The sequence below is a fragment of the Theropithecus gelada genome, chromosome 17, assembly GCF_003255815.1.
Source record: "Theropithecus gelada isolate Dixy chromosome 17, Tgel_1.0, whole genome shotgun sequence".
In the NCBI taxonomy this organism is placed as follows: domain Eukaryota; kingdom Metazoa; phylum Chordata; class Mammalia; order Primates; family Cercopithecidae; genus Theropithecus; species Theropithecus gelada.
Window position 1 is genome coordinate 57403175 of NC_037685.1, and position 27441 is coordinate 57430615.

Below are 27441 nucleotides of genomic sequence, written 5' to 3' on the forward strand. Positions count from 1 at the left end.
ACATTATGCGATAAGTAAAAACAAAAAATAGATCAAGTGACCTTGGACAAGTCACCTTACCTCTCGATGGTTTTGTTTTATGAAAGAAAGTGTGAGTGTGTGTCGATGGGTCTGTGCGTGTGCGTGTGCGTGTGCTCGCGGGAGAGTGCTGCTAAGGTTCCTTAGGGCTACCTGCAGCTTTAATATGCTGGTTAGAATGCCGGGCAGGCTGTGTAGAGTGGGGGGCTGGAGACCCCCGACCTTCTCTAGTGCCAAGCCACACATCAGACACTTTGGAAATAACCCTTCCACGAAGACCCTGAACAGAGACCACCAGGCTGGGCACGGAAGAACAGAAATTGCGAAAAGAAAGGGGCAGGATGCGTCCTGGGGGATCACAGCGCCTCCACTTCCACATGACAAGTGACAGGCAGGTAAATAGGCAGCAGACAGGCAGAGACTCCAAGTCCCCCAGGGGCACCCCTCTCCTGGAAGAGCCCACGAAAGCACAGGCCCAATCCCCCACCCCACCAAGCCCTCCCCATCGCCTTCCCCGACACCTAAAAGCCCCCCGTCCTGCGTAACATTGCGGATCCCTCCCAGCCTCCCGTCCGCTCCTCCTCCCGCGGGGCTCCGCTCAGGGCCGGTCCCCCGCCCCCACGCCGCAGCCCGGGCCAGCGGGGCCCGCCGCGGTGCCGTTCGCGGGCGCTGCCGCATTGGCCGCTGCGGCACGGACGGCGCAGCCTCGGGCGCTGCCCGGCACAGGCGCGGGCGGTCCCGGCCAGCTAGCAGCCCGGCGAGGTGCTGGCCCACCCATGGCCCTCGGGCCGCGGACCCTGCGCCCAGCCCTGCGCGTAGCCTCCGTCGCTCGCCCGGGGCCTCCGAGCCCCCCACACGGGCGAGATGCTGAACGGCGCAGGCCTGGACAAGGCTCTTAAGATGTCCCTGCCGCGGAGGTCGAGGATCCGCTCGTCCGTGGGTGAGCTGGGAGGGGCGCGGCGGGGTGGGGGGTGGGCCCGGGGCGGGGGCGGCGCGGGGCGCGTCTGCGGTTCTGCGACACTGCCCCGCCCGCGCGCTGCTCCCCTCCCTGGGCTCCCCGGGCTCCCCGGGCTGCAGGATCCGCGGACGCCGCGCGCTGGCCGCACGGGGACTGGGCGTCGCTGCACCTGCGGGGCCAAAAGGCCCCAGGCCCGGGCGACGGGAGCGGCGGGCGTCAGAGACCCCCCGGCTCGTCCCTCTACAGATGTGTGTGCGCGCGTGCGCGTGCGTGTGTGTGTGTGCGCGCGCCCTGCGCGCGTGCCCGTGCGCCCCTACGCGCGGATGCGGCTCAGGGAGGTGACCTAGGCGGCAGTCCCCGCGGTGGTGGGCACTGTTGGGTGGCGCGGGAAGATGCAGCGTTCCCCGCCGGCGGCCGGCCCGCGGTGCTGCAGAGCTCAAAGGCAGAGGGGGGAAAAGGCATCCGAAAGGTTCCTCCAGTGATTCTCACCACTTGGAGCCCCGGGTCCTCGCGCGCACAGCGGCGACGTACTGGCTCATAACCGTCCGTGCATACAACCACCTGGAGACGAACACACACATGCACACGCGCGCGCACACACACAGGTGCACACACACCCTGCCTGCAGGCGCCTGGGTGTTGGAACTGGAAACCTAAACCCAAAAACGCATATAACGTCCCCGACCCCTCGCACTGTTAGAGGCCTGCGTTCTATGATTGTAGAGCACATTTAGAAACCATGATGTCGTGCAGCTGGATGTTATGTGGCTATGACACTTGATAAGGGTACCTAGACCATTAGTTAATGCAGACGTAGAGAGGAGCCCCCAAAATGATTTCTTACCGTTTCAGGACTGCGGCAAATTTGCAGGCAGATCTTTGACATGAGGAAGGTAGAGGGTGTACAGTTTGGAGCTGGGGTCACTTGTCTTCGTGCTTTTTTATTTGTTTTGAGAAAATAGGCGCATGAAAATAAGCGACTTTCGTATTTCTGTAGTTGAGTAACGTGAGAGGGAAGCAAGCTTACCAGGTAATTTAAGCCAATGTTTGTTAAACTTGGGTAAAGTCAGGACACTTTCATATTCATTTTAAGGAGAATCCCAGCCTGAAGGGGTCACTGGGCGCAGGGTCAAGACTAAATAGCGGGGAAGAGCTGCGGCCAAGAGACAGTGGGAGGGCGCAGGGATACAGGCGTGAGGTGGCGGCAGCCTGGGGAGACCTGGGGACACCCTCTGTACCTTCGCAGGTGGAGCCAAAGGCATTTGCTTGTGATTTGGATGTGGGGCTTCAGTACAATAAAAGAATTAAAGATGGCCCCAAGGGTGTTGGTCTGAGACACCGGAGGAATGCACCCCTTGCTGAGATGGGGAAGCTGCGGAGGACCAGGGTTCTCTTTTGCGGAGAGGGCAGGTGTGAAGAATTTGGTCTGAAATGCCTACCGCAGAGCCAAGTGGAGATGATTAGTAGAGAGCTGGGTTTATGAGTCTGGGCTCCGGGGAGTGTGCAAGGTATCTGCATTCAAGAGTCGTCGGCAGGACCGGCTCCAAGAGTGTATACCCTGCAGCTGCTCAGAGTCTGCCTCTTACAAGAGTAGGCACTTGCTTGGATGTTCTGCCCAATGTTGCTGTCTTGAAAGTCTTAATTTTTGAACAAGGGGCCCACATTTTCATTTCACACCGGCCCCTAAGAATTATGTGATCAGCTGTCAATATGTATAGATGTGACCTAGAAAAGAGGGGTCCTTGGATACAGTGCTGGGCACTCTAACATTTTGAGGTCAGGGAGATGAGGGACAACAGAAAGGGCCTGAGAGGATGGCCAGGGAGGTCCCTGGAAACCCAGAGGGGGTGCTCTGAAACTCAGTGAGGAGATGTTCAGGGAGGGGTGGGGTGCACCTGTGTCCAGTGCTGCTGAGCTCAGTGAAGATGAGACTGGAGAACTGTCGTGTCAGTGGAGGTCACTGGTGATCTTGAAGAGAGCTGTTAACCTATCATTGTGAGGAACAGTGCCTGATAGAGCAGGTGTAAGAGAGTAACAGGACAGGAACTGGAAACAGCAAGTCCAGAAAACTCTTTTGGGTGAATATTGCAGGAAAGCGGGGGAGAAGCAGATTGACAGGTAGCTGGGGGAAGATGTGAGTTCAAGAGAGGTCACTTTGTTCTGAGACTGTCCTGTAGTCTGACGGCATGAACATCAACGCAGGAAGCTTTTAGGGAGCAAGGGGGAAGGCAGTGATCTGAGAGTAACCGTGGGGAGCAGGGTCCTCCTGGCACAGCAGTTAAGGCAAGAAGTTTCAGGAATAGTCAGAGGGGTCGGGTTGTGGGGGATCTTGCTGATGACAGGCTGAAAGTTCCAGGAGACAGAGTGGAGGCTCTGAGGTTGGGTCTGTTTAGGGTATTTGCATAATGTATGGGGAAGAAAGAGGATCTGCATAGTGTGGGCTTCTGGGGACACTGATGGAAACAGGGGCAAAGGGCCTGACAGTCGTGTACTCCCATAAAAATACTAAACAAAGATGTGTGATTTTTAATGAAGTCTGCTACTTTTCATTTTTAAAAAATAAACTAATGATGAAAGGATTGCAGGTCATAGTCAGCCTCAAGATTATATGCTGAGCTGTATATTCTTTTTAAAAATAATTCTGGAATATTTTCTTGTCTGAACCATCTTTGATTCTGCACATTCAATTGCACTTTGATCAGTTTTACCTTTCCCCAAATATCTGCTTGGTGCCAGTGTGTCTCATTTTGCCAAATGATGAAAATCCAAAGATTTGTGACCATGGGGATCCTCCTGCCCTTATAGTGCTTACAGTCTGCTCAGGGTGGAGCCCCTTGGAATGGAAACAAAGTCAGTGACAAATATGTATCAGTGCCTTCTATGTGCCAGGCATGGTTCTAGGTGCTAGAGACAGAGCAGTGAATACAGCAGTGTGTCTCATGGAGCTTATGGTCTAGGCAGTGATTATAATGTACTTGGGAAGAGCTCTCAACTCTCTGCTCTCACCTTGACCTAGATGAGTAAGGAAATTAACTGTGTGCATGTGAATATGGGTGTCGGGGTTGTGGGAGGGGAGCAGTGGGGACAGAAAGGAAGGACGTTGCTCTCTATGGACGACAGCATCAGTGCTGTCTAGGGCAGAAGCTCTTCCCTATCTTACTGAATTTCTGGACTTCGTGAAAGAACAGGCAGGCAGGAAGTGCACAGACCAAATGCAGAACCCAGAGAACTACAAATATTCCTTTTTTTTTTTTTTTTTTTTGAGTCTGTCGCCAGGCTGGAGTGCAGTGGTGTGATCTTAGCTCACTGCAACCTCCGCCTCCCGGGTTCAAGCAATCCTGCTGCCTCAGCCCTCAGAGTAGCTGGGACTACAGGCGCGCGCCACCTTACCCAGCTAAGTTTTGTATTTTTAGTACAGACGGGGTTTCACCATGTTGGCTAGGATGATCTCGATCTCTTAACCTCGTTATTCACCCACCTCGGCCTCCCAAAGTGCTGGGATTATAGGCATGAGCCACCGCCCCCAATCAGGGTTACAAATCTTCTAGAAACTGCCCCTGGAGCCCTCCTCTAAATTCCATGCCCAATTCACCCTGCCCTCTGCTGGTCATCAAAGATGTTTTTTAATGTATGTTTGCTGTTTTTGCCAGAACAACTTGCCTTAAGTTTCAAGGAGGAGAATCAGGGCAGCTGAAAATACAAGCAGAGCTAATGTGAGAATGTAATAGCTGGAGGATGTCTCAGAGGTGGTCTGATCCCTTCACTTCACAAATGGAAAAAACAATTCAGAGAAATTCCTTACTTGCTGCGTAATTTCTGTCAGGACCAGCTAATTAGCAAGTCCAATGTGGTTCTTATTGTCCACCTGCCTAGTTCAATATCAGATCTAAATGGAACAGAATACTCTCATTGATTCTATATTGTTTTCTCTTCCTTGACAGGAAATAAAGATAATAATTAATTTCTCCTGCTTCCATTCCCTGTACTACCCTGTGTGTGCTCAGTAATTACAGATTTTACTCATCTCTGTCATGGGCAGCTTTTGAACTTGGTCTAATGGTCTAGATTCTGTTTGGAAGTTTCTCAAGGGCAGTATATCTAGGGGTTAAAACCCCAGACTTTAGGGTTAAAGAGAATTCAGTTTTTTTTTGAAACGGAGTCTCGCTCTGTCACCCAGGCTGGAGTGCAGTGGTGCGATCTCGGTTCACTGCAAGCTCCGCCTCCCGGGTTCACGCCATTCTCCTGCCTCAGTCTCCCGAGTAGCTGGGACTACAGGTGCCTGCCATCACGCCAGGCTAATTTTTTTTTTTTTTTGTATTTTTAATAGAGATGGGGTTTCACCATGTTAGCCAGGATGGTCTCGATCTCCTGACCTCATGATCCGCCCGCATCAGCCTCCCAAAGTGCTGTGATTACAGGCATGAGCCACCGTACCCTGCCTGAATTCAGGTTTTAACACTGTCATTTCTACCTATATGACATTCAAAAGGTTCCTTTACTTCTGTTACAGATAAAAATAAGAGTTTGCACTTCATGGGTGGTTGGTAGTGGTCTGTGGGTATGTGCATGTAAGTGCATGCATTAATTGACACATAATCAAGATGATATAGACAGCATGTCAGATTTCTCCCATGCTGCCCATCGTCATCTGAGGCAAAGTCCTCCATCTAGGCATTTATCCTATGTAATAGAAGAATTGGCAAAAACTTCCTTTATTATTTTCCCCTCTAAATCTAATGATGGAGGCCTAACTAGGAGAGGACTGCATAGTCATCACAGGAGAACTGAAATGTTCTGGTTACTGTGATTATCCAGGTGTAAATGGTTACAGAAATAAGCGCTTACTCACCAGGAGCTCTGAATCTGGATAGAGTGTTGTTCATCGTCTAGGGGCTCTGAAGGTCATCACCTTCTGTTGAAAGGAGTCCTGCCTACAAGGCTGTCTTCTACCCCACACGTGGCCAGTAAGCACCTCTGTGGATGCCTTCTGTTGTCCAATAATTGGTTTTACATTTACAACGAATACGTTATCTTAAAACCCCCTCAGACAGAGGTGCCAGCTAGGCAATGGAATATTTTATAGTTGTTTTCAAAAATGTTTTTAAGCATTTATGAGAGGAAGTGTATACAGTGCCTCTAAAGAAGGGTCTCTATTCTTCCTCCTTGGATCTTTACATTTACTAAATATAACTTCTGGTCAATACCACACTGGATACAAGATATTATTTACATCCACTTAGGCTGGGAAAAGTGCTCAGCACGAATGTTAACAACCATTAAGAAGGGCTAAAAATAAAAAAGTGATCTCACCCATGCCCTGGGAGTCTCTCCCCATCATCATCAAGGGCAAACACAGAAACAGGACCTACTCTAGGAAAGGAGAGAGCCCTTCCAGGAATAGAGTAAGGCGTGGGGACCTGTCACACCCCAGTGGCTTCCTGGGTCTGCCTGCACAGATGTGTCGTAAAAGTACCTGGATGGGCTGGGCACAGTGTCTCATGTCTGCGCTCCCAGCACTTTGGGAGGCCGAGACAGGTGGATCATTTGAAGTCAGGAGTTCAAGACCAGCCTGGCCGACATGGTGAAACCCTAAAAGTATAAAAATTAGCCAGGTGGTTGTGGTGTGCGCCTGTAATCCCTGTAACTCAGCAGGCTGAGGCAGGAGAATCACTTGAGTCTGTGAGGGGGAGGTTGTGGTGAGCCAAGATTGCACCACTGCACTCCAGTGTGGGCGACAGAGTAAGACCCTGTCTCTAACAAAACAAAACAAAACAAAACAGTACTTGAATGACCAAGCCTGGTGGCTCACGTGTGTAATGTCAGCACTTTGGGAGGTCATTTGAGGCCAGGAGTTCGAGACCAGCCTGTACAACATAGTGAGACCCCATCTCTACAAAAAATTTATAAATAGCCAGGCATCGTGGCACATGCCTGTAGTCCCAGCTGCTTGAGAGACTGAGGTGGAAGGATCACTTGAGCCCAGGAATTCGAGGCTGCAATGAGCTACTGCACCACCTTATTCCAGCCTGGACAACAGAGCAAGACCCTTTCTCTAAAGAAAAACAAAGAGCACATGAATGATGCTGGTCGCTCCCCAGCTGTGATGGAGGAGGGCTACTGGGCCCAATATTACCACTGATACGTGTGCGCGCGTTTGTGTGAACAGGTCTCTTGCTCTGATGCTTCATTTCTTCCCCCTGCCCTGCCCCTGTTAAGCTTGTCATATATATTTCATGCTAAAAAGTGATCTAATCCTCATTCTGTTTTTTCCCCAGAGTTTTGCATGGTTTTTTTTTTTTTTTTTTGGTAATCATTAGTTTATAAATACTGCCCATTTTGCTTTCCATCACGATCATTCCCAGGTGAGTGTAGAAAAAGCTGCATTCAGGAATATGGTAAAATGTTACAGGAAGATTTATGCCATTTTGATTGGTTTGCTTCAGGTTGCCTGAATTTTTAACACCCTCTTCTTGTCACAGAGAAGAGAACTTTGTTATTTTTGGCTTTCACTGGAGATCTCACTTCAGAGTTGGTTAGTATGGGTTTCTGCTTTCCAAGCTGACATGTTTTTTTTCTTTTTAGCATCTGTTCCATATACAGGGTGAATAGCTACAGGGTTCCAAAATTGCGCGTGAAGCAGCTCCTCCACATATTCCTCACTAGCCCGCATAACTGACAGCACTTGGCTATCTCCGTCCCTGCTGTCCTAGCTCCGTCCCTGCTGTCCTAGCTACTCTGTAGCTCTGCCCACCTGATACTGCGCCACTGAGGGCAGGCAGTGCTGTTGGGAAGAGAGCAAAGGAAGTGAGTCTGGTGGTGTGAGAATAAAGATAATAAAGGTAATTACGAATACGTCTTTAGTGTTTTTCGCATATTTTTCTTACTGGTCTTCACACCATCCCTCTGAGAAATATATTGTTATTGCTTCCCATTTAAAAATTCTATATACCCATTTGTATACTTTTCTTTTTAAGTAAAGGCAGGAGAGAAGAAATACTCCAGATAGGAGAAATGTGTTTTTCCTTTTCCCCTCTTTTGCAGAGAATGTTAAGGCAGGCTCGTTACTTTTGATTCAGAGGTTTTGCATTCAGAAGTAAGTGTTCCTGTCTTGTGTAATCTTTTGCCAAATCATCAGCAATGTACATTTCACACATTGCAGGGAAGCATTCGGGTGCTCCTTCTCCCTTTTCTGTCTCTAGAGATACTGTGTAAGCCAGACACGGCACCGAGGATCCCAGGATTACTGTAAATATTTTAAGCACATTACAGAGACTGATTATGTAGGAAACTAGGGTAAGTGAACTACTCCACGGAATGAGTGAGTACTTCTCTGTGCTGACATTTGCAATCTCATTCCAGATGTTTAGTTCAAAGACAGTTGCTTTTTTCAAGGTCATGATATGTGAGTATTGGGGAGCAGTTCATTCATATTCAAAGGAGAGAACAGTGTCCTGGCTGATTATATATTCAGTCACTGCACCATGGGATCAGGCCTCTTATCAGCTATTTTTAGCCACATAATGATTATCCTTATTTAAGTCTCTTCCATTTTCTTTTTATTGTCTTTATTCTAATGCATCGAGGAAACATAACATTGGTTTTAAAACTGCGGAATTTCTGTGTTTAACCCTCAAAGCAGTGGTTACTGTATATGTAGCAAACAAACTAAGGGGTCTTCTGGGACTCGGCGGAGCGGGCCCTGCTAAACGTGTAAGATAGTGTGCCGTTTCTGCGGCGTGCTCCGCCCCAGCCTGCCATGTCCCCAAGTTAGTCTGCTGTCCATTTGTGCTGGAGAGAATAACAGAAACACACAGTCTTTCTGGATCCACTCTAAGTTCATTTTCCTGTTGCCCCTTCCTGAAGCTTGGAAATACATTCGTTCAACTCGATTGAACTCTTCTAGTGTCTGATTTTCTGGTGTTAAGAGTTTGGGCAGATTTTCCGGAAGGGAAGACACCAGTGTGGGCAGGCAACTGAATAGGTTTCTCGGCTGGATGCAAACACAGGGATGAGTGAAGATTGTAAATGAAATGCACAGTTAGGGCCTGTTATAAGACTCCAGGTGCAAAATAATGAGACCTGAACCTGGGCGGCATCAGAGAGAAGTGCAAGTGATAATGGAAAACAGCTGGGTTGCAATCAAGCCGTACAAATGGAAGCGAGGGAGATGAGAGATGAGGGAGGAGCTCTCCCTGGTCTTGGGCAAGTAGAATTGTTGAGCTTGTACCTTGCTTGTCTAATATCTGTCCTTTAGAGAGCCCCGAGAGACTTCGTACAGAGCAGGCAATACTCTGTAGAGTCAGATTATTCAAGTTGAAGGTGACTTTGCAGATCTTTGCTGTGCAGTAGAGTGGCCACTAGCTGGGTGTGGCTGAAGAAATGGTGAGTCACGACTGAGCTGGGCTGTAACGGTAAAATATGCACTGGATTTCTGAGACTTAGTACGAAAAAGGAAAATGAAACAGTTCATTCACCATGTTTTCTGTTTATTATATATCGAAATAATATTTTGGATATGTGAGGTTAAATAAAATATATTATTAAAATTATTTTATGTATTTCCTTTTACTTTTTTAGTGCAGCTGCTAGAAAGTTTAAAATTGTATATGTGGTCTGCATTATATTTCTATTGGTGAACAAATTATAGATCATCTAGTCCAAATACTTTAATTGATTATTTATGGAATTGCAGACTTTCAGAAATAAAATTATCTGACAGTCAACACCCCCGTTGCTTCACAGGGAAACCAAGGTCATGAAAGGTGAAGATCCAGGGACTTGTCTGATCTTCCAACGATAGTACCAGTGTGAAAGAACTAAAGCCATGTCTTTGGATTCTCCAAGTATTAAAAAAAAATTGTTTTTCTTCCCTGCCCCCTCCCTCCAGCATTTTTTTTTTCAGGGTTATTTATCTTCCTCTTGAGTGAATGTCTCCCTCAGGCACACTCTGAGATATCCACCTTAAGTTAATTTTGAAAATGAACTGGGTTATGGCACTAGGAAATAATATTATATTTCTTTGAACCTAATCTCTAATAGAATCTGTTTGCCTGAGTCTTTTAGTATTGTCTGATATTATCAGTCAGTATTTATGGAGAGGATCTTCAACACGCTCCTCACTCCAAAAGTCAGATTTATGGTTAATCTCACTTTTGACTGCATGACAAATCTTAATACCCTACACAACAACCTTCTTTAAGACCAGTGGGCATCTCAGCAGCACTTTTTTCTTCTCAGAGACCAGTCATTGATTGGAGTAGAGCACCTTTTAAAGCAACACATTTAAAAATGTGTTCCCGTTAGTGCACATTTTCTTCATAACACATTACTTTCTCCAATGTCGGAAAAATGGAGAAAGTAAATACAACAGAGAAAAAGTCTGAATAGATAATGTTCAAATACCATTAGGTTGTGAGTGGCTCTGAGTCCTGCTAGGAAGACAAAGGTAGGTTTTATTACCAGGGGCTGCTGCTGGACTTTTAAAATTGTTCAAGACGGAGTTTTTAGGCCTTTCTTTTAAACTACATTGATGAAATTATGGGCTGTGATAATAAACACAGTGCTGGCAACCAAGATAATACTGGGTGATGATTAGTAGTCCGATAACTTGTATCAGTGTGTGGTTACTTTGATTTCACTCATAATTTGTGAGTCCACATGGTGAGAGCTGTGTTGTCTGCAGTCTGTGATATTTTTCAGTGGAGATCTTGGCCTTCTGAGTGTGGGTACAGAGTGTGGCTGAAGAGCCCCAGGGTAGGAGAGCTAGTCCGGAGTTCTGAGACTACCCGCCAGGCTCTTCTATGCAGGATGGTATGTTGAGAAGATATTACAGGGCAATGTTGGCAGTGTTGTGCAGAGGAAGTGGGATGGCATCTGTGTGAACACTGTGATGTTGTCCGTGTTAACACTATGAATTCAGCACCAGAAGTCACACCATGATGTCACACTGTGTCACACCGTGACAATGTATAATGACAGGTATCCCCCATTATAGTATCATACAGAAGAGTTTCATTGCCCTAAAAATCCCCTGTGCTCCAGCTGTTCATCCCATCCTTCCTCTGTAACCTTCTGCAACCACTGATCTTTTTACTGTCTCCATAGTTACAGCTTTGCTCTTTACACAGTGTCATGTAGTTAGCATCATATAGTATGAAGCCTGTTCAGATTGGCTTCCTTTACTTAGCAAGATGCATTTAATGTTCCCCCATGTCATTTCATGGCTTGACAGCTCATTTCTTTTTATCCTTGAATCATACTCCGTTGCCTAGATGTACCACAATTTATCAATTCACCTCCTGAAGAAGATCTTGGGTGCTTTTACTTTTTGAAATTATAAATAAAGCTGCTATAAATACTCCTGTGCAGGTTTTTGTGTGGACATAAGTTTTCATGTCTTTTGGGAAAATTCCAAGGAGTGTGATTGCTGGTTCATATGCTAAGAGTATTTTGGAAGAAACTGCCAGATTGTCATCCAAAGTGGCTGTACCATTTTGCATCCCCACCAGCAGTGAATGAGAGTTCCTATTGCTCCACATCCTCATCAGCATTTGGTGCTTTCAGTGTTTTGAATTTTAGCCATTTGATAGATGTGTAGTGGTGTCTCGTTATTTAAATTTGTAGTTTTCTCATGACATATGACGTTCAGCGTTTTTCCATATTTAATTGCCATCTGTGTATCTTCTTTGGTGAAACATCTGTTCAGATCTTTTGTCATTTTTCTTTTTGAGACAGAGTCTCACTCTGTTGCCAGGCTGGAGCACAGTGGCACGATCTCAACTCGCTACAATCTCCTCCTGGGTTCAAGAGATTCTCCTGCCTCACTGGGACTACCGGCATGTACCACTGTGCCCAGCTAATATTTGTATTTTTAGTAGAGATGGGGTTTGGACATACTGGCCAGGATGGTCTCAATCTCCTGACCTTGTGATCCACCCGCCTCGGCCTCCCAAAGCGCTGGGATTACAGACATGCGTCTTTGGTCCATTTTTTAACTGCGTTGTTTGTTTTCCTAGTTTTGAGTTTGAAGAGTTCTTTGTATATTTTGGATACCAGTCCTTTATAAAAAAATCAGAGGTACGTTTTCCAAATATCCTTTTCCAGTCCATGGCTTGTCTTTCGTTCTCTTAACAGTGTCTTTTGCAAGGGTGAAATTTTAATTTTAGCGAAATCCAACTTATCAGTATGTTCTTTCATGAATTATACTTCCGGCGTTTCAAGGTTTTTTGATAATATTTTTGCTTAGCTTTTTGAAATTATATATTTAAATTTATTCTTTGAGAGGGTATGCTTAAATTATGCATATAGTGTTTACTTACTCTGTCCCTAGCAATGGCTAGAGTTAATTAGTATATATATATCTTTTTCCTCTCCACAGAGACCCTCTCCAAACAAAAAGAAGGCAAAAACCTTGGCACGGTTTTACTCCCTACCCCTGACTCTCCCCTACTTTCTTCCTTGTCATAGTCACCTGAGTTGGTTCCAGAGAGTAATTAGTTTTCTCTGGGTAACAGGTGTGTGTGACTTTCTTTCCTCAGCTGTGCTTCCTTGGGTTTCATTCTCATTGCTGGAGTAGATCCCTGAGGATCTTTTAGGGAGCATCTGTGAGTGGCCATCTGTCTGATTTTTTTCATGTCCCTAAAAATGCTTTCATGTCATCTTCACAAGTAAGTGACAGTTTTGCTGTCTAAGGAATTCTAGATTCAAAATTCTTTTTCTCTGGTACACTGCTTTATTATCTTACTCGTACCCAGGTTTGCTGATGAGCATAGATATCAATCTGGTTCTTGTTCCTTTGTAGCTTAGCTATTTTTTTTTTGTTTTCATTAGTTTTTAATGATATATCTATCTTTGATGTTCTGAAATTTCAATACGATGGTTTAAGTATTTCTTTTATTCCATTTGTTGTCTGGTCAACACTGGAAAGATCTTGCAATCTGACGCCGGGTCTTTGTTTTTGGTGGAGAAGTCCTTATGTCTCACATCTTCGAGAGTGGCCTCCTGTGCATTCTCCCTGTTCTGGTGGCAACTCTGGAATTAGACTGCTCTTGCCACTTCTGTCTTTGCTTCCAGCTTTCTTAATTTTCCTTAAATCTCTTTGGGCCCCATTTTTGAAGAACTCTTGGCTTTGTCTTCTTGTTCGGTGATTCGCCCTTCAGCTTTGGTTTGCGTTGTTTTGTTTTTTCCTCTCCAGTTTGTAGTATCTATTAAGTTCTTATTTCAACAATTACATTTTTTCTTGGAAAGATTTCTAACTGACTCTTTTTTCATAACAGCCTAGTATTGCTTCATGTATTGAATATGCACCCATTTCCTGGAGGTTATGAATTACACTTATTTTAAAATCTTTTTCTGATTGTTTTATTATTTAAGTTCTGTTTGCCTCTTCTGTCTCTTGGTGTTCATGAATCTTAAATCCCTTATGATTCTAGAACCCCCACCCTCGTTTCCTGGCAGTCAGGAGTCCCAGGAGGGGCAGTGAAAAGCTGCAGGGCCGTGTGACACTGCCTTGAGCAAGTGCAGGGATGGGTGGGACATGCCACGGGTTGGGCCGCACCAGTGGCTGCTTTGCTGAGCTGTATTGCTCAGTGTTTCTTCCACATAAGCAGCTCCATGTTCCATAAACCGCGGGGAAGCCCTTTCCAAAGGGCTTTAGTTAGTCTTTTGATGTCCAGAGCGCCAGTGTTTTAGTGGTTTAACCCTGAACCCAGTGTCGTTAGGGACCACATTAGCCATGCAAGAAGTTTATATTGCTCTTTCCTTTCTTTATTTTATTTTATTTTATTATACTTTAAGTTCTAGGGTACATGTGCACAACGTGCAGGTTTGTTACATATGTATACTTGTGCCATGGTGGTGTGCTGCACCCATTCACTCGTCAGCACCCATCAACTCGTCATTTACATCAGGTATAACTCCCAATGCCATCCCTCCCCCCTCCCCGCTCCTAGAATAAACAATGCTCTTTCCTTTCTTTTGCTGAAATGCCTGCATGCTGGTGGAGGAGGGAAGCCAACTGAACTGTGCTATTTCATGTGACTTGTGCTGCAGTGTAGGCTGAATTCAGCCCTTTCTTTAGGCAAGGGTATAGTCCGGATGACTCCAGCCAGACCTGCTTTTATGTTTTGATCCTGGCACTTGCTGGCTGGGTGTCTTTGGGGAAGTTACCTCATTCGCTCAGCCTCACTTTCCTCCTCTATAAAATGTCAGTAGTAATACCTCCTTCACTGGATTATGGAGAGACTTGAACAAGGTAACATATATAAAGCATTTCACACTACCTGAAACTTAAGAAGTGTTACCGATTCATATAAAAGAAATAATTTAAAAAGATTGTTATTATTTCCAGAATAATATACCAGGGGCATAGAGAGCTGAACCTCTTCCATTTTATTTTGTCTATAACTGGATTGGTAACTTCTCTTCATATAATTTGAATTTCATGTGGATACAATGCCTTTGGAAAGTTTAATTATCCCCCTGGTGGGCTTAAGTTTTTTTGTTTTTGTGTGAGACAAAGTCTTGCTCTGTTTCCAGGCTGGAGTGCAGTGGTGCAGTCATGGCTCACTGCAGCCTTCACGTCCCAGGCTCAAGCAATCCTCTCACCTTAGCCTCTTGAGTAGCTGGGACTACAGGTACACACCACTATGCCCAGCTAATTTTTAAAATTTTTTGTAGAGATGAGGTCTCCCTGTGTTGCCCAGGCTTAGGCTTACTTTTTTTTTTTTTTTTTTTAGACGATTTTGCTCTGTTGCCCAAGCTGGAGTGCAGTGGCTCGACCTCGGCGGTTCACTGCAACCTCTGCCTCCTGGGTTCTAGTGATTCTCCTGCCTCAGGCTCCCGAGTAGCTGGGATTACAGGCGTGAGCCACCATGCCTGGCTAATTTTTGTATTTTTAGTAGGGACGAGGTTTCACCATGTTGGCCAGACTGGTCTTGAACTCCTGGCTTCAAGTAATCTGCCCACCTCGGCCTCCCAAAGTGCTGGGATTACAGGTGTGAGCCACCACCCCTGGCTGGGTTTAATTTTCAAAGAGCATTATAAAACTCTGCTCACATCAGTGAGTGCATGGGAGAATTCAGTCGTTCCTGAGAAACAAAACCAGTTTTCTTTGTGATGATGGTGCTTCGTTAAACTTAGAGGAACTCAGTCATTATGTAGGGTCCTATTAACCACCCCCCCCCCGGGGACCCCTACCCTGGTCACTGATAGGAATATGGAGGCAGGCTGAGGTGGAACCCATTCAGACCTGCACTTCAGTGAACTATGCTAAGCTCTGTGGTAGTCTGAACTTTAATAGGGATGAATGGTTCTTCCCTTGGAATCCAAATAGCTGTTTCCTCTTCTCTCTAAGAATGAAAGCTGTGACCTCCACATTAATTCCAGATTCTGAAACAGTTTATTGGTGGCGTTTTTTCTCTGCCTTGATTTCCCCGGAGAACAACACATCTTCTGGGGACCTCTTGTCCGTGGATCCTGCCAATACAGGATTCTTCGTGTTCAACTACTTATTAAAAAACACAGGATTCGGTCACTTCTCTCTGGACTTCTCTGAAGATAATTTTCCCCCTTCTTTAGCCTTGTTAATATAGAGAACTGGCTCATTCTGTGCTTGGGACTAAGACAGTGAATAACGGGAGAAACATTGCTGAGGTGGTTCTGCCTAGAAAGCAATCAAGGATTTCCAGGGCAGCCGTGAGCAGCCACGAGCCTCAGGCTGGATGCTTTAGCCGGAGTTTAACTAGCGCAAATGGGTCTGAGCTGCAGGGTCTAAATGGACCTGTCTTTTCCACACCCGAAACGTTTCTTTCTGTTTGTGTGTTTGTACACATTCATCTCTAAGCACTTGCTTGTGCTTTTGTGGGTCACTTTGAGGTGGGCTGAGTCCTAGTCACGTCTAGATTCTTGTAGCACATTCTAACTGTTGTGGGTGTTGGGCTGAGCTCTTGGTGGGGTTCACCTGCTACAGCCCACGTTTAATGGTGGTGCACTTCAACGGTTGGGATGTGCACAGCTTCATTGCCTTAGCGACCTCACCAGTCACTAAAATGGGCATAAATGACAAACCCATTTATCAACTTACTTCAAGGCGCACCTAGAGAAAGAGGAGAACAATTGAATTGGCTGAAACATTATTTAGAGCTGTAATTTTCTAAAACCTGAAGAATTTTATAATTTTCAGAGTTTTTGATAGGTGTTTAAACTTAAAAGTTTAAAGATAGGGGTTTCGTTCTTTAATCTGTAAATGTTTCTATATATTGATTAAAATCACTTTATTAGGCCGGGCGTGGTGGCTCGTGCCTGTAATCCCAGCACTTTGGGAGGCGGGGGTGGGTGGATTACCTGAGGTCAGGAGTTTGGGACCAGCCTGGACAACTTGGTGAAACCCCGTCTCTACTAAAAATACAAGATTAGCCAGGCGTGGTGATGCATGCCTGTAATCCCAGCTACTTGGGAGGCTGAGGCAGGAGATTCGCTTGAGCCTGGGAGGCAGAGACTGTGGTGAGCCAATATCGTGCCACTGTACTCCAGCCTGGGCAACAGAGCAAGACTCCATTTCCAAAAAAAAAAAATCTTTACTAGTGTTTTCAGTTATTTTTATGGCGAGTGCTGTTTTGGTTGAGATATTGTTGTGTTATCTTATTTAGTGTCAGAATTAAGAAAGGAAAGGAGGGAAGGAGAGAAAGAAGGAGGAAAGAAAGAAGGAAGGAAGGGATAAAGGAAGTGAAAAGAAGAAAGCTGGCTCCTGGGGGACACGTCAAGGACACTTCAGCACAGTCCCCAGTTCCTGTGGTCAGGAGAGCTTGTCTCAGGAGTGAGCCGAACACAGGAGCAGTGACACGGCCAGCAATGGGCATGAGGGGAAGTTGGGGTGAGGGCAGGTGTGCATGAAACACATGCTGAAGGAAACGATGTCTCCACCTGTTTGATGGAAAATAGATTCACCAGGGAAGAGAAAGCCAATGAGAATCCAATGAAAGGGTCTTGGGCAAAGCTCTGTGATGTGGAAGAAATGCAGCTCTACAGCAGGGGGATTCAGTGAGTGTAGCACCAACTGCCCGCACCCAATAGGAGACTCATCACTATTAAATTACCTGCTATAAGGTTGTGATAAGACAAACAAGAACTTAGTCAAAATAGTGGCACTCAGTGAAATATGGGGGAATCCAAGGCTGGAAGTAGCCACTGTTTTACTTCCAGGAATTGAAAATAGGCAAGTTTGGAAATAGGAAACCCCAGCATTTTAGATGTAAGGAGAATCAAATAGAAATTGTTGGGTTTTTGTAATATTAAAGTAGAATATGATTTTGTTGAGTATAATAATTATTTTGGTCATGTTTTCCCCCTAAAATACTAAAACTCTAGACTTAATGAGGCCAGTAATTGTCAGCCAAGGAAATAAGACAATAGGTTGAAAAAGGCGGCATCAGCACTGGCTCAGTCCAAGCACTCTCTGGGAGGTGTGCTAAACTGGTCTAGGGTTACTTGGAAATCTTCAGCCTCTTCTTTTAGTCAGGGACAAATGAACTAGAGCACTGAGGGTGAAATGTACGACTGATTGACTTAGACAACCTGAGAGGCATTGAGAAAAGTTGTGTTTGGTAATTAATGCGGAAACGCATTTGGGAGCCTGTTCATCAAATTCAACTTTGGAATGAAGAAGTACACCGAGTAGCTTCTCTTACCTGCTTTTTCCTCAAATCAACAAATATTTGTTGAACATCTCTTGTGTCTAATGTGTCAGTCAGTGACCTGGATTCATAGTTGTGGATGAAGGACGCATAATACTGCATAGTTCCTGTTTCCAAGGCTTTTACCATCTGATTGGGGAGAGAAGACCTGGACATGTAGAAAGGAAATAGTAAAAAGTAGGCGATGTCCAAGACAATACTGGAAGAGATGCTCACAAGGCATAATTAATTGCTAAAGGAGTTGTGAGGATAAGTGAACACTTGAAGCAAAGAGTGGTCATGGTAAACTTTTAGGAAGAGGACACAAGTTAGGTTTCAATTTTTTGCCTTTTGTTTTGTTTTGTTTTGAGACGGAGTCTCGCTCTGTCTCCCAGGTTGGAGTGCAGTGGTGTGATCTCAGCTCACTGCAACTTCCACCTCCCAGGTTTAAGTGATTCTCCTGCCTCAGCCTCCTGAATAGCTGGAATTACAGGCATGTGCCATCACGCCCAGTTAATTTTTGTATTTTTAGTACAGATGAGGTTTCACCATGTTGGCCAGGCTGGTCTTGAACTCCTGACCTCAAGTGATTCACCCACCTTGGCCTCCCAAAGTGCTGGGATTACAGGCGTGAGCCACTGTGCCCAGCCCATTTTTTTTGCCTTTTAAAAAGTCAAGGTTATTAAGGTATAATTTACACACAGTGAAATGTGCCCTTTTGGGGTGTAAAGTATGCATAGTGTATGGGTGTATAACGTGGCTTGATGACTTTGACAAAAACACAGCTGTGTACAGTCAAGATAGGGATTTTCCATCACCCCTAAAGTTCTCCCCTGTCCCTTTGTACTCAGTTCCCTTCCCCTCTCCCAGCCCCCATTAACCACTGATCTGATTTCTGACTCCGTAGTTTTGTCTTTCCCAGAATGTCATACAAATGGAATTATCCAGAGTGCAGTCTTCTTTGGCTTCTTTCACTTACATACTGCTTTTAAGATTCATCTGACCAGGCGTGGTGGCTCATGCCTGTAATCCCAGCATTTTGAAAGGCTAAGCCGGGTGGATCATTTGAGGTCAGGAGTTGGAGACCAACCTGGCCATCATGGTGAAACCCTGTCTCTACTAAAAATACAAAAATTAGCTGGGAGTGGTGGTACCCACCTGAATCCAGCTACTCAGGAGGCTGAGGCAGGATAATTTTTTGAACCTGGGAGGCAGAGGTTGCAGTGAGCTGAGATCGTACCACTGCACTCCAGCCTGGGCGAGAGCGAGACTCCGTCTCAAAAAAAAAAAAAATTCATCCATGTTGCCACATGTCTCAGTGGTTTCATTCCTTAGTATTACTGAGTCGTGTTCTATTATTATAGGGATGGACTGCAGTTTGTTCATTAGTTTCCCTGCTTCTTTGAGCTAAGTTTCAAAGGACAGTAGATTTAAATGGTCAGGAGAGAGGGGAAATGGGATAATTGGAGGTAAAATGGCATACGGCGAATAGAATGAGTCACTGAGATGTATCGCATCCTGCTTCTGGGAAGAATCAGTAAATCAGACAAGACGACTCCTGGGTATGAGGTGTTATCTGCATTTTTATTATAAATGAATCCAGCTCAAGCCTTATCTCCTCCTTCATACTTCAACCTGCAGTAAATGCTCCCTACTCTGAATTTCTATCATCCGTCCATTCTTCACCCATCTATTCATCTGTCCATCCATCCATCATTGATCCACCCATTCTTTCATCATCTATTTATTTTATTTGTCCTTCATTTAACGACCTTTGTTTCAGGTCTCCAACATGCCAGGCGCTGACTCACGAACAGGTTAAACAAGTTAAAAATCATAATCCGGCCGGGCGCGGTGGCTCATGCCTGTAATCCCAGCACTTTGGGAGGCCAAGGCGGGCGGATCACGAGGTCAGGAGATCGAGACCATCCTGGCTAACCCGGTGAAACCCCGTCTCTACTAAAAAATACAAAAAATCAGCCGGGCGTGGTGGCGGCGCCTGTAGTCCCAGCTACTCGGGAGGCTGAGGCAGGAGAATGGTGGGAACCCGGGAGGCGGAGCTTGCAGTGAACCAAGATGGCGCCGCTCACTCCAGCCCGGGCCACAGAGCGAGACTCCGTCTCAAAATAAATAAATAAATAAATAAATAAATAAATAAATAAATAAATAAAAATCATAATACCTGCCCCCAGGAAGTTCTTAGGAATCTACTGGGGGAAACAGCAAGAAAGGTGAAGCTAGTAACAGTTACCGTACACTGCTTTGCATCATTGTTTTACTCTCCGTGTGTGTCCTTGGGGCTAGGAAGCTCGCCTTGCCATCTACTTCAGTGCCTTGAATATCATAAGAGTTCAACAAGTACAAAAAATAGCTGAAACTGCAGCACTGTGGCTTAGTTTTGGCCTTTGGAAAAGAAAGAAACCTACGTGTATGGATGCTGACGTTTGTTCCCTTACAGGAGGCCATACAGAGGCTGTACAGAAGGAAGACCACAGTGGGGATCCTTGAACAGGCAGTCTTGAGTGGATGGAGGGCTCAGGGAAAATGGCAGCATGGAACAGTTACATTTTCCTCATCGAGAATACGCGGTTGAAAAACCGATTTGGAAAATGCCAACAGGCATCTATCACACTTCGATATAAATGCATGAATATAAAAATAAAACGATCAGATTCCATTGCCGAGGTGGATGGGCAGAGGCAGCCACTTCGTCGCTGGGTCTACTTGTTTGGTGCTGAGCTGGTGCAGTGTGATAGTGCAGTGAGCTCAGCCCACCCCGGTCAGCAGCAGCTCTCAGGGACTGACCTCACACACGGCAATGGGTAGTGGGCACCACCCAAGTGCCTGATGCACTAGTCAGAAGAACATTCTGTTTCTTTAGTGCATACTGTACCTTTCCTTTGCACATCAGCACATGTCTTTGAAAATAAGTAATTGAAAGTCTAAGCTGTTGAAACTTTCAATTATTTTGACCCTTAAGGGAATGTGATTATGGGACCTGAGTCATGTGACAGGCAGTTGTCACCTAGGAGCTGTAACCTTAGTTTCTCTGATTATAGATTGGCCTTCTTCCTTACCTACGTTGTTTTGTAAAATGCTGTAAATGACTGAACAGTCTCAGGGAAGACGTCTTCCCTCTCCACTGTCCGTCTTCATCATAAAATTAACTTCCCTCTTTGCTCCCTCACACAGACTTCGTGAGTGTCACACAGTCTAAGATGGGAATGTTAAATACATTCTTTTCTTTTTTATTTTTTGTTGTTGTTAATTTTTTTTAATACTTTAAGTTCTAGGGTACATGTGCACAACATGCAAGTTTGTTACATATGTATACATTTGCCATGTTGGTGTGCTGCACCCATTAACTCATCATTTACGTTATGTATATCTCCTAATGCTATCCCTTCCCCATCCCCCCACCCCACGACAGGCCCCGGTGTGTGATGTTCCCCTTCCTGTGTCCAAGTGTTCTCATTGTTCAATTCCCACCTATGAGTGAGAACTTGTGGTGTTTGGTTTTTTGTCCTTGCAATAGTTTGCTGAGAATGATGGTTTCCAGCTTCATCCATGTCCCTACAAAGTACATGAACTCATCCATTTTTATGGCTGCATAGTATTCCATGGTGTATATGTGCCACATTTTCTTAATCCAGTCTATCATTGATGGACATTTGGGTTGGTTCCAAGTCTCTGCTGTTGTGAATAGTGCCGTAATAAACATACGTGTGCATGTGTCTTTATAGCAACATGATTTATAATCCTTTGGGTATATACCCGGTAATGGGATGGCTGGGTCAAATGGTATTTCTAGTTCTAGATCCTTGAGGAATTGCCACACTGTCTTCCACAATGGTTGAACTACTTTACAGTCCCACCAACAGTGTAAAAGTGTTCCAATTTCTCCACATCCTCTCCAGCACCTGTTGTTTCCTGACTTTTTAATGATCACCATTCTAACTGGTGTGAGATGGTATCTCATTGTGATTTTGGTTGGCATTTCTCTGATGGCCAGTGATGATGAGCATTTTTTCGTGTATCTGTTGGCTGCATAAATGTCTTCTTTTGAGAATTGTCTATTCATATCCTTCACCCACTTTTTGATGGGGTTGTTTGTTTTTTTCTTGTAAGTTTGTTTGAGTTCTTTGTAAATTCTGGATATTAGCCCTATGTCAGATGAGTCGATTGCAAAAATTTTCTCCCATTCTGTAGGTTGCCTATTCACTCTGATGGTAGTTTCTTTTGCTGTGCAGAAGCTCTTTAGTTTAATTGGATCCCATTTGTCAATTTTGGCTTTTGTTGCCATTGCTTTTGGTGTTTTAGACATGAAGTCCTTGCCTATGCCTATGTCCTGAATGGTATTGCCTAGGTTTTCTTCTAAGCTTTTTATGGTTTTAGGTCTAACATTTAAGTCCTTAATCCATCTTGAATTAATTTTTGTATAAGGTGTAATGAAGGGATCCAGTTTCAGCTTTCTACGTATGGCTAGCCAGTTTTCCCAGCATCATTTGTTAAATAGGGAATCCTTTCCCCATTTCTTGTTTTTGTCAGGTTTGTTGAAGATCAGATGGTTGTAGATGTGTGGTATTATTTCTGAGGTCTCTGTTCTGTTCCATTGGTCTATATCTCTGTTTTGGTACCAGTACCATGCTGTTTTGGTTACTGTAGCCTTGTAGTATAGTTTGAAGTCAGGTAGCGTGATGCCTCTAGCTTTGTTCTTTTTGCTTAGGATGGTCTTGGCAATGCCGGCAATTTTTTGGTTCCATGTGAACTTTAAAGTAGTTTTTTCCAATTCTGCGAAGAAAGTCATTGGTAGCTTGATGGGGATGGCATTGAATCTATAAATTACCTTGGGCAGTATGGCCATTTTCACGATATTGATTCTTCCTCTCCATGAACATGGAATGTTCTTCCATTTGTTTGTGTCTTCTTTTATTTCATTGAGCAGTATTTTGTAGTTCTCCTTGAAGAGTTCTTTTACATCCCTTGTAAGTTGGATTCCTAGGTATTTTATTCTCTTTGAAGCAATTGTGAATGGGAGTTCACTCATGATTTGGCTCTCTGTTTGTCTGTTATTGGTGTATAAGAATGCTTGTGATTTTTGCACATCAGTTTTGCATCCTGAGACTTTGATGAAGTTGCTTATCAGCTTAAGGAGATTTTGGGCTGAGATGATGGGGTTTTCTAAATATACAATCATGTCACCTGCAAGCAGGGACAATTTGACTTCCTCTTTTCCTAATTGAATACCCTTTATTTCTTTCTCCTGCCTGATTGCCCTGGCCAGAACTTCCAATGCTATGTTGAATAGGAGTGGTAAGAGAAGGCATCTGTGTCTTGTGCCAGTTTTCAAAGGGAATGCTTCCAGTTTTTGCCCATTCAGTATGATATTGGCTGTGGGTTTGTCATAAATAGCTCTTATTATTTTGAGATATGTCCCATCAATACCTAGTTTATTGAGAGTTTTTAGCATGAAGGGCTGTTGAATTTTGTCAAAGGCCTTTTCTGCATCTATTGAGATAATCATGTGGTTTTTGTCTTTGGTTCTGTTTATATGCTGGATTACATTTATTGATTTGCGTATGTTGAACCAGCCTTGCATCCCAGGGATGAAGCCCATTTGATCATGGTGGATAAGCTTTTTGATGTGCTGCTGGATTCGGTTTGCCAGTATTTTATTGAGGATTTTTGCATCAATGTTCATCAGGGATATTGGTCTAAAATTCTCTTTTTTTGTTGTGTCTCTGCCAGGCTTTGGTATCAGGATGATGTTGGCCTCATAAAATGAGTTAGGGAGGATTCCCTCTTTTTCTATTGATAGGAATAGTTTCAGAAGGAATGGTACCAGTTCCTCCTTGTACCTCTGGTAGAATTCAGCTGTGAATCCATCTGGTCCTGGACTTTTTTTGGTTGGTAGGCTATTAATCATTGCCTCAATTTCAGAGCCCGTTATTGGTCTATTCAGGGATTCAGCTTCTTCCTGGCTTAGTCTTGGGAGGGTGTATGTGTCCAGGAATTTATCCATTTCTTCCAGATTTTCTAGTTTATTTGCATAGAGGTGTTTAAAGTATTCTCAGATGGTAATTTGTATTTCTGTGGGATTGGTGGTGATATCCCCTTTATTGTTTTTTCTTGCATCTGTTTGGTTCTTCTCTCTTTTCTTCTTTATTAGTCTTGCTAGCAGTCTATCAATTTTGTTGATCTTTTCAAAAAACAAGCTCCTGGATTCATCGATTTTTTTGAAGGGTTTTTTGTCTCTCTATCTCCTTCAGTTCTGCTGTGATCTTAGTTATTTCTTGCCTTCTGCTAGCTTTTGAATGTGTTTGCTCTTGCTTCTCTAGTTCTTTTAATTGTGATGTTAGGGTGTCAATTTGAGATCTTTCCTGCTTTCTCTTGTGGGCATTTAGTGCTATAAATTTCCCTCTACATACTGCTTTAAATGTGTCCCATAGATTCTGGTATGTTGTATCTTTGTTCTCATTGGTTTCAAAGAACATCTTTATTTCTGCCTTCATTTCGTTATGTGCCGTAGTCATTCAGGAGCAGGTTTATTCAGTTTCCATGTAGTTGAGTGGTTTTGAGTGAGTTTCTTTTTTTTTTTTTTTTTTGAGATGGAGTCTCGCTCTGTCGCCCAGGCTAGAGTGCAGTGGCCAGATCTCAGCTCACTGCAAGCTCCGCCTCCCGGGTTCACGCCATTCTCCTGCCTCAGTCTCCCGAGTAGCTGGGACTACAGGCGCACGCCACCACGCCCAGCTAGTTTTTTGTATTTTTTTTAGTAGAGACGGGGTTTCACAGTGTTAGCCAGGATGGTCTCGATCTCCTGACCTCGTGATCCGCCCGTCTCGGCCTCCCAAAGTGCTGGGATTACAGGCTTGAGCCACCGCGCCCGGCCTTGAGTGAGTTTCTTAATCCTGAGTTCTAGTTTGATTGCACTGTGGTCTGAGAGACAGTTTGTTATAATTTCTGTTCTTTTACATTTGCTGATATTTACATTTGCTGAGGAATGCTTAACTTCCAACTATGTGGTCAGTTTTGGAATAAGTGTGATGTGGTGCTGAGAAGAATGTATATTGTGTTGATTTGGGGTGGCGAGTTCTGTAGATGTCTATTAGGTGTGCTTGGTGGAGAGCTGAGTTCAATTTCTGGATATCCTTTTTAACTTTCTGTCTCATTGATCTGTCTAATGTTGACAGTGGGGTGTTAAAGTCTCCCATTATTATTGTGTGGGAGTCTAAATCTCTTTGTACGTCTCTAAGGACTTGTTTTATGAATCTGGGTCTCCTGTATTGGGTGCATATATATTTAGGATAGTTAGCTCTTCTTGTTGAATTGATTCCTTTTCCATTATGTAATGGCCTTCTTTGTCTTTTTTGATTTTTATTGGTTTAAAGTCTGTCTCATCAGAGACTAGGATTGCAACCCCTGCCTTTTATTGTTTTCCATTTGCTTGGTAGATCTTCCTCCATCCCTTTATTTTGAGCCTATTCGGGAGACCTGTCTCACATGTCTCTGCATTTAAGGTTAATATTGTTATGTGTGAATTTGATCCTGTCATTACGATGTTAGCTAGTTATTTTGCTCATTAGTTGATGCAGTTTCTTCCTAGCATCGATGGTCTTTGCAATGTGGCATGTTTTTGCAGTGGCTGGTACCAGTTGTTCCTTTCCATGTTTAGTGCTTCCTGCAGGAGCTCTTGTAAGGCAGGCCTGGTGCTGACAAAATCTCTCAGCATTTGCTTGACTGTAAAGGATTTCATTTCTCCTTCAGTTATGAAGCTTAGTTTGGCTGGATATGAAATTCTGCGTTGAATAAATTAGAAAGGAAATAAAAAGGCTTTCAGAAAAGAAAACAAACTGTAACCAATTAAATTATTGCAACTCAAACACTAGCCTTTTATAGAAAATGTTGTAATCCTGTTAAATTTCTTTGTTTTCTTCTTACATAAACAAGACCTTAACTTCGACCTTCAGAGCACTGACTCCATTTCTCTGGAGCACATGTTTCTAGGATGCCAGTTTACAACTTATTGCTTGGATAAACTTTTAAAAACTGGATTCTAAGCTGGGCGTGGTGGCTCATACTTGTAGTTCCAGTGACTTGGGAGGCTGAGGCAGGAGGATTGTTTCAAGTCAGGAGTTTCAGACCACACTGGGCAAAACAGTGAAGCCTCAGCTCTACAAAAAAACCCAAAAAACAAAAATGAACTGGATTCTGATCCTTTTGATTATTTCAGGTTGGCATGGCCTTTCAAACCCAAATGTCCCCTCTTCCCTGGGACCTTCCATGGCTGATAAAGGTTGATAAGCTTTTCTTTCCCTGAGCCGTAGTGGCACTTTATCTGTACCGCTTTTTAGTTCATGGATCCTTTTTTTTAAAACTTCCCCAAATTATTTACATACTTTTATTTATTTATTTTTTTAAGACAGAGTCTTGCTCTGTCACCCAGGCTGGAGTACAGTGGCATGATCATAACTCATTGCAGCCTCAACTTCCTAAGCTCAAGCAATCTTCTTGCTTCAGCCTCCTGAGTATCTGGGGCTACAGGTGCGTGCCACCATGCTTGCCTAATTATCTTTTATTTTTTGTAGAGATGGGATCTCACTATGTTGCCCGGGGCTAATTTCAGACTCCTGGCCTTCAGTGATCCTCCCACCTCAGCCTCCCAAAGTACTGGGATTACAAGTGTGAGCCACCGTGCCCAACCTATTTGCATACATTTTTGTTTGTTTTTTGAGATGGAGTCTCACTTTGTCACCGAGGCTGGAGAGCAGTGGTGCAGTCTCAGCTCACTGCAACCTCCGCCTCCTGGGTTCAAGTGATTCTCCTGCCTCAGCCTCTTGAGTAGCTGGGATTACAGGCGCGCACCATCATGCCCAGCTAACTTTTGTATTTTTAGTAGAGATGGGGTTGCACCATGTTGGCCAGGCTAGTCTTGAACTCCTGACCTCAGGTGATCTGCCTGCCTCGGCCTCTCAAAGTGCTGGGATTACAGGCATGAGCCACTGCACCCGGCCCCTATTTACATACTTTTAAACTCCTCTATATAACTTTCAGCATCTTAAGAATCTGAGGTTCATTTTATGTTGTGCATGCCTTGACTATGACACATGCTCAGAACACATTTATTGACAATCGGACATGACAGTGGGGTTAGCTGAGAAGGGTCCAGAGTTCTGCATCAGGTAGACTCAGGCTGAATCTTAAACACTGATCATGAGATCTTGGGAAAACTCTGAGACTTCTCCAAGACTCAGTGTAGTAACCTATAAAACAGGAATATTAGGATTAATGAGAGGAACTAGACAGTCTGCAAACTGCCTAGCTTTTGATAGTTATTCTGTAAGTACTGTTTTTATTGTCTTGGTTGTTATCAAAAAATGAAGTGAATGATCACTATAACTGTTATACCTTGTAAGTGCATCTTTAAAACAGGTTGTAAAGATTCTGATGGATGGTTTCAGTATTTTAGGTGGAGTTTACAGGCTGTAGATGAGCTTGCCTTGTTCTCTATAGTGTGATTAGACGTGTTTGCCTGTTCTGGCCATTGGTAGGCTGAGAGTGAGCTGGGGGTAGTCTAGTGGGAGGAGAGCTCATTACTGGCTAGCAGTGATGCAGGGAAGTTGGGCTCAGGCAGGCATCAACAGAGATGTTGGTCAGGATAATTCATTAAGACATAAACTTGTGGCCGGGCACAGTGGCTCAAGCCTGTAATCCCAGCACTTTGGGAGGCCGAGATGGGCGGATCACGAGGTCAGGAGATCGAGACCATCCTGGCTAACATGGTGAAACCCCGTCTCT

The 27441-nt window shown here is 44.5% G+C and overlaps 1 protein-coding gene across 1 annotated transcript in view; it reads left to right on the plus strand.

The window, feature by feature from the left end:
* Nucleotides 1-740: 740 nt before the first annotated feature.
* The window catches only part of ATP8A2 (ATPase phospholipid transporting 8A2), a 649217-nt gene continuing 622516 nt past the window's right edge, over nt 741-27441 (plus strand). Inside the window, exon 1 of the mRNA XM_025364761.1 lies at nt 741-958. Within this exon, the coding sequence (XP_025220546.1) occupies nt 883-958 (76 nt within the window). The 5' untranslated portion in view covers nt 741-882. The remainder of the gene's footprint in view (nt 959-27441) is intronic.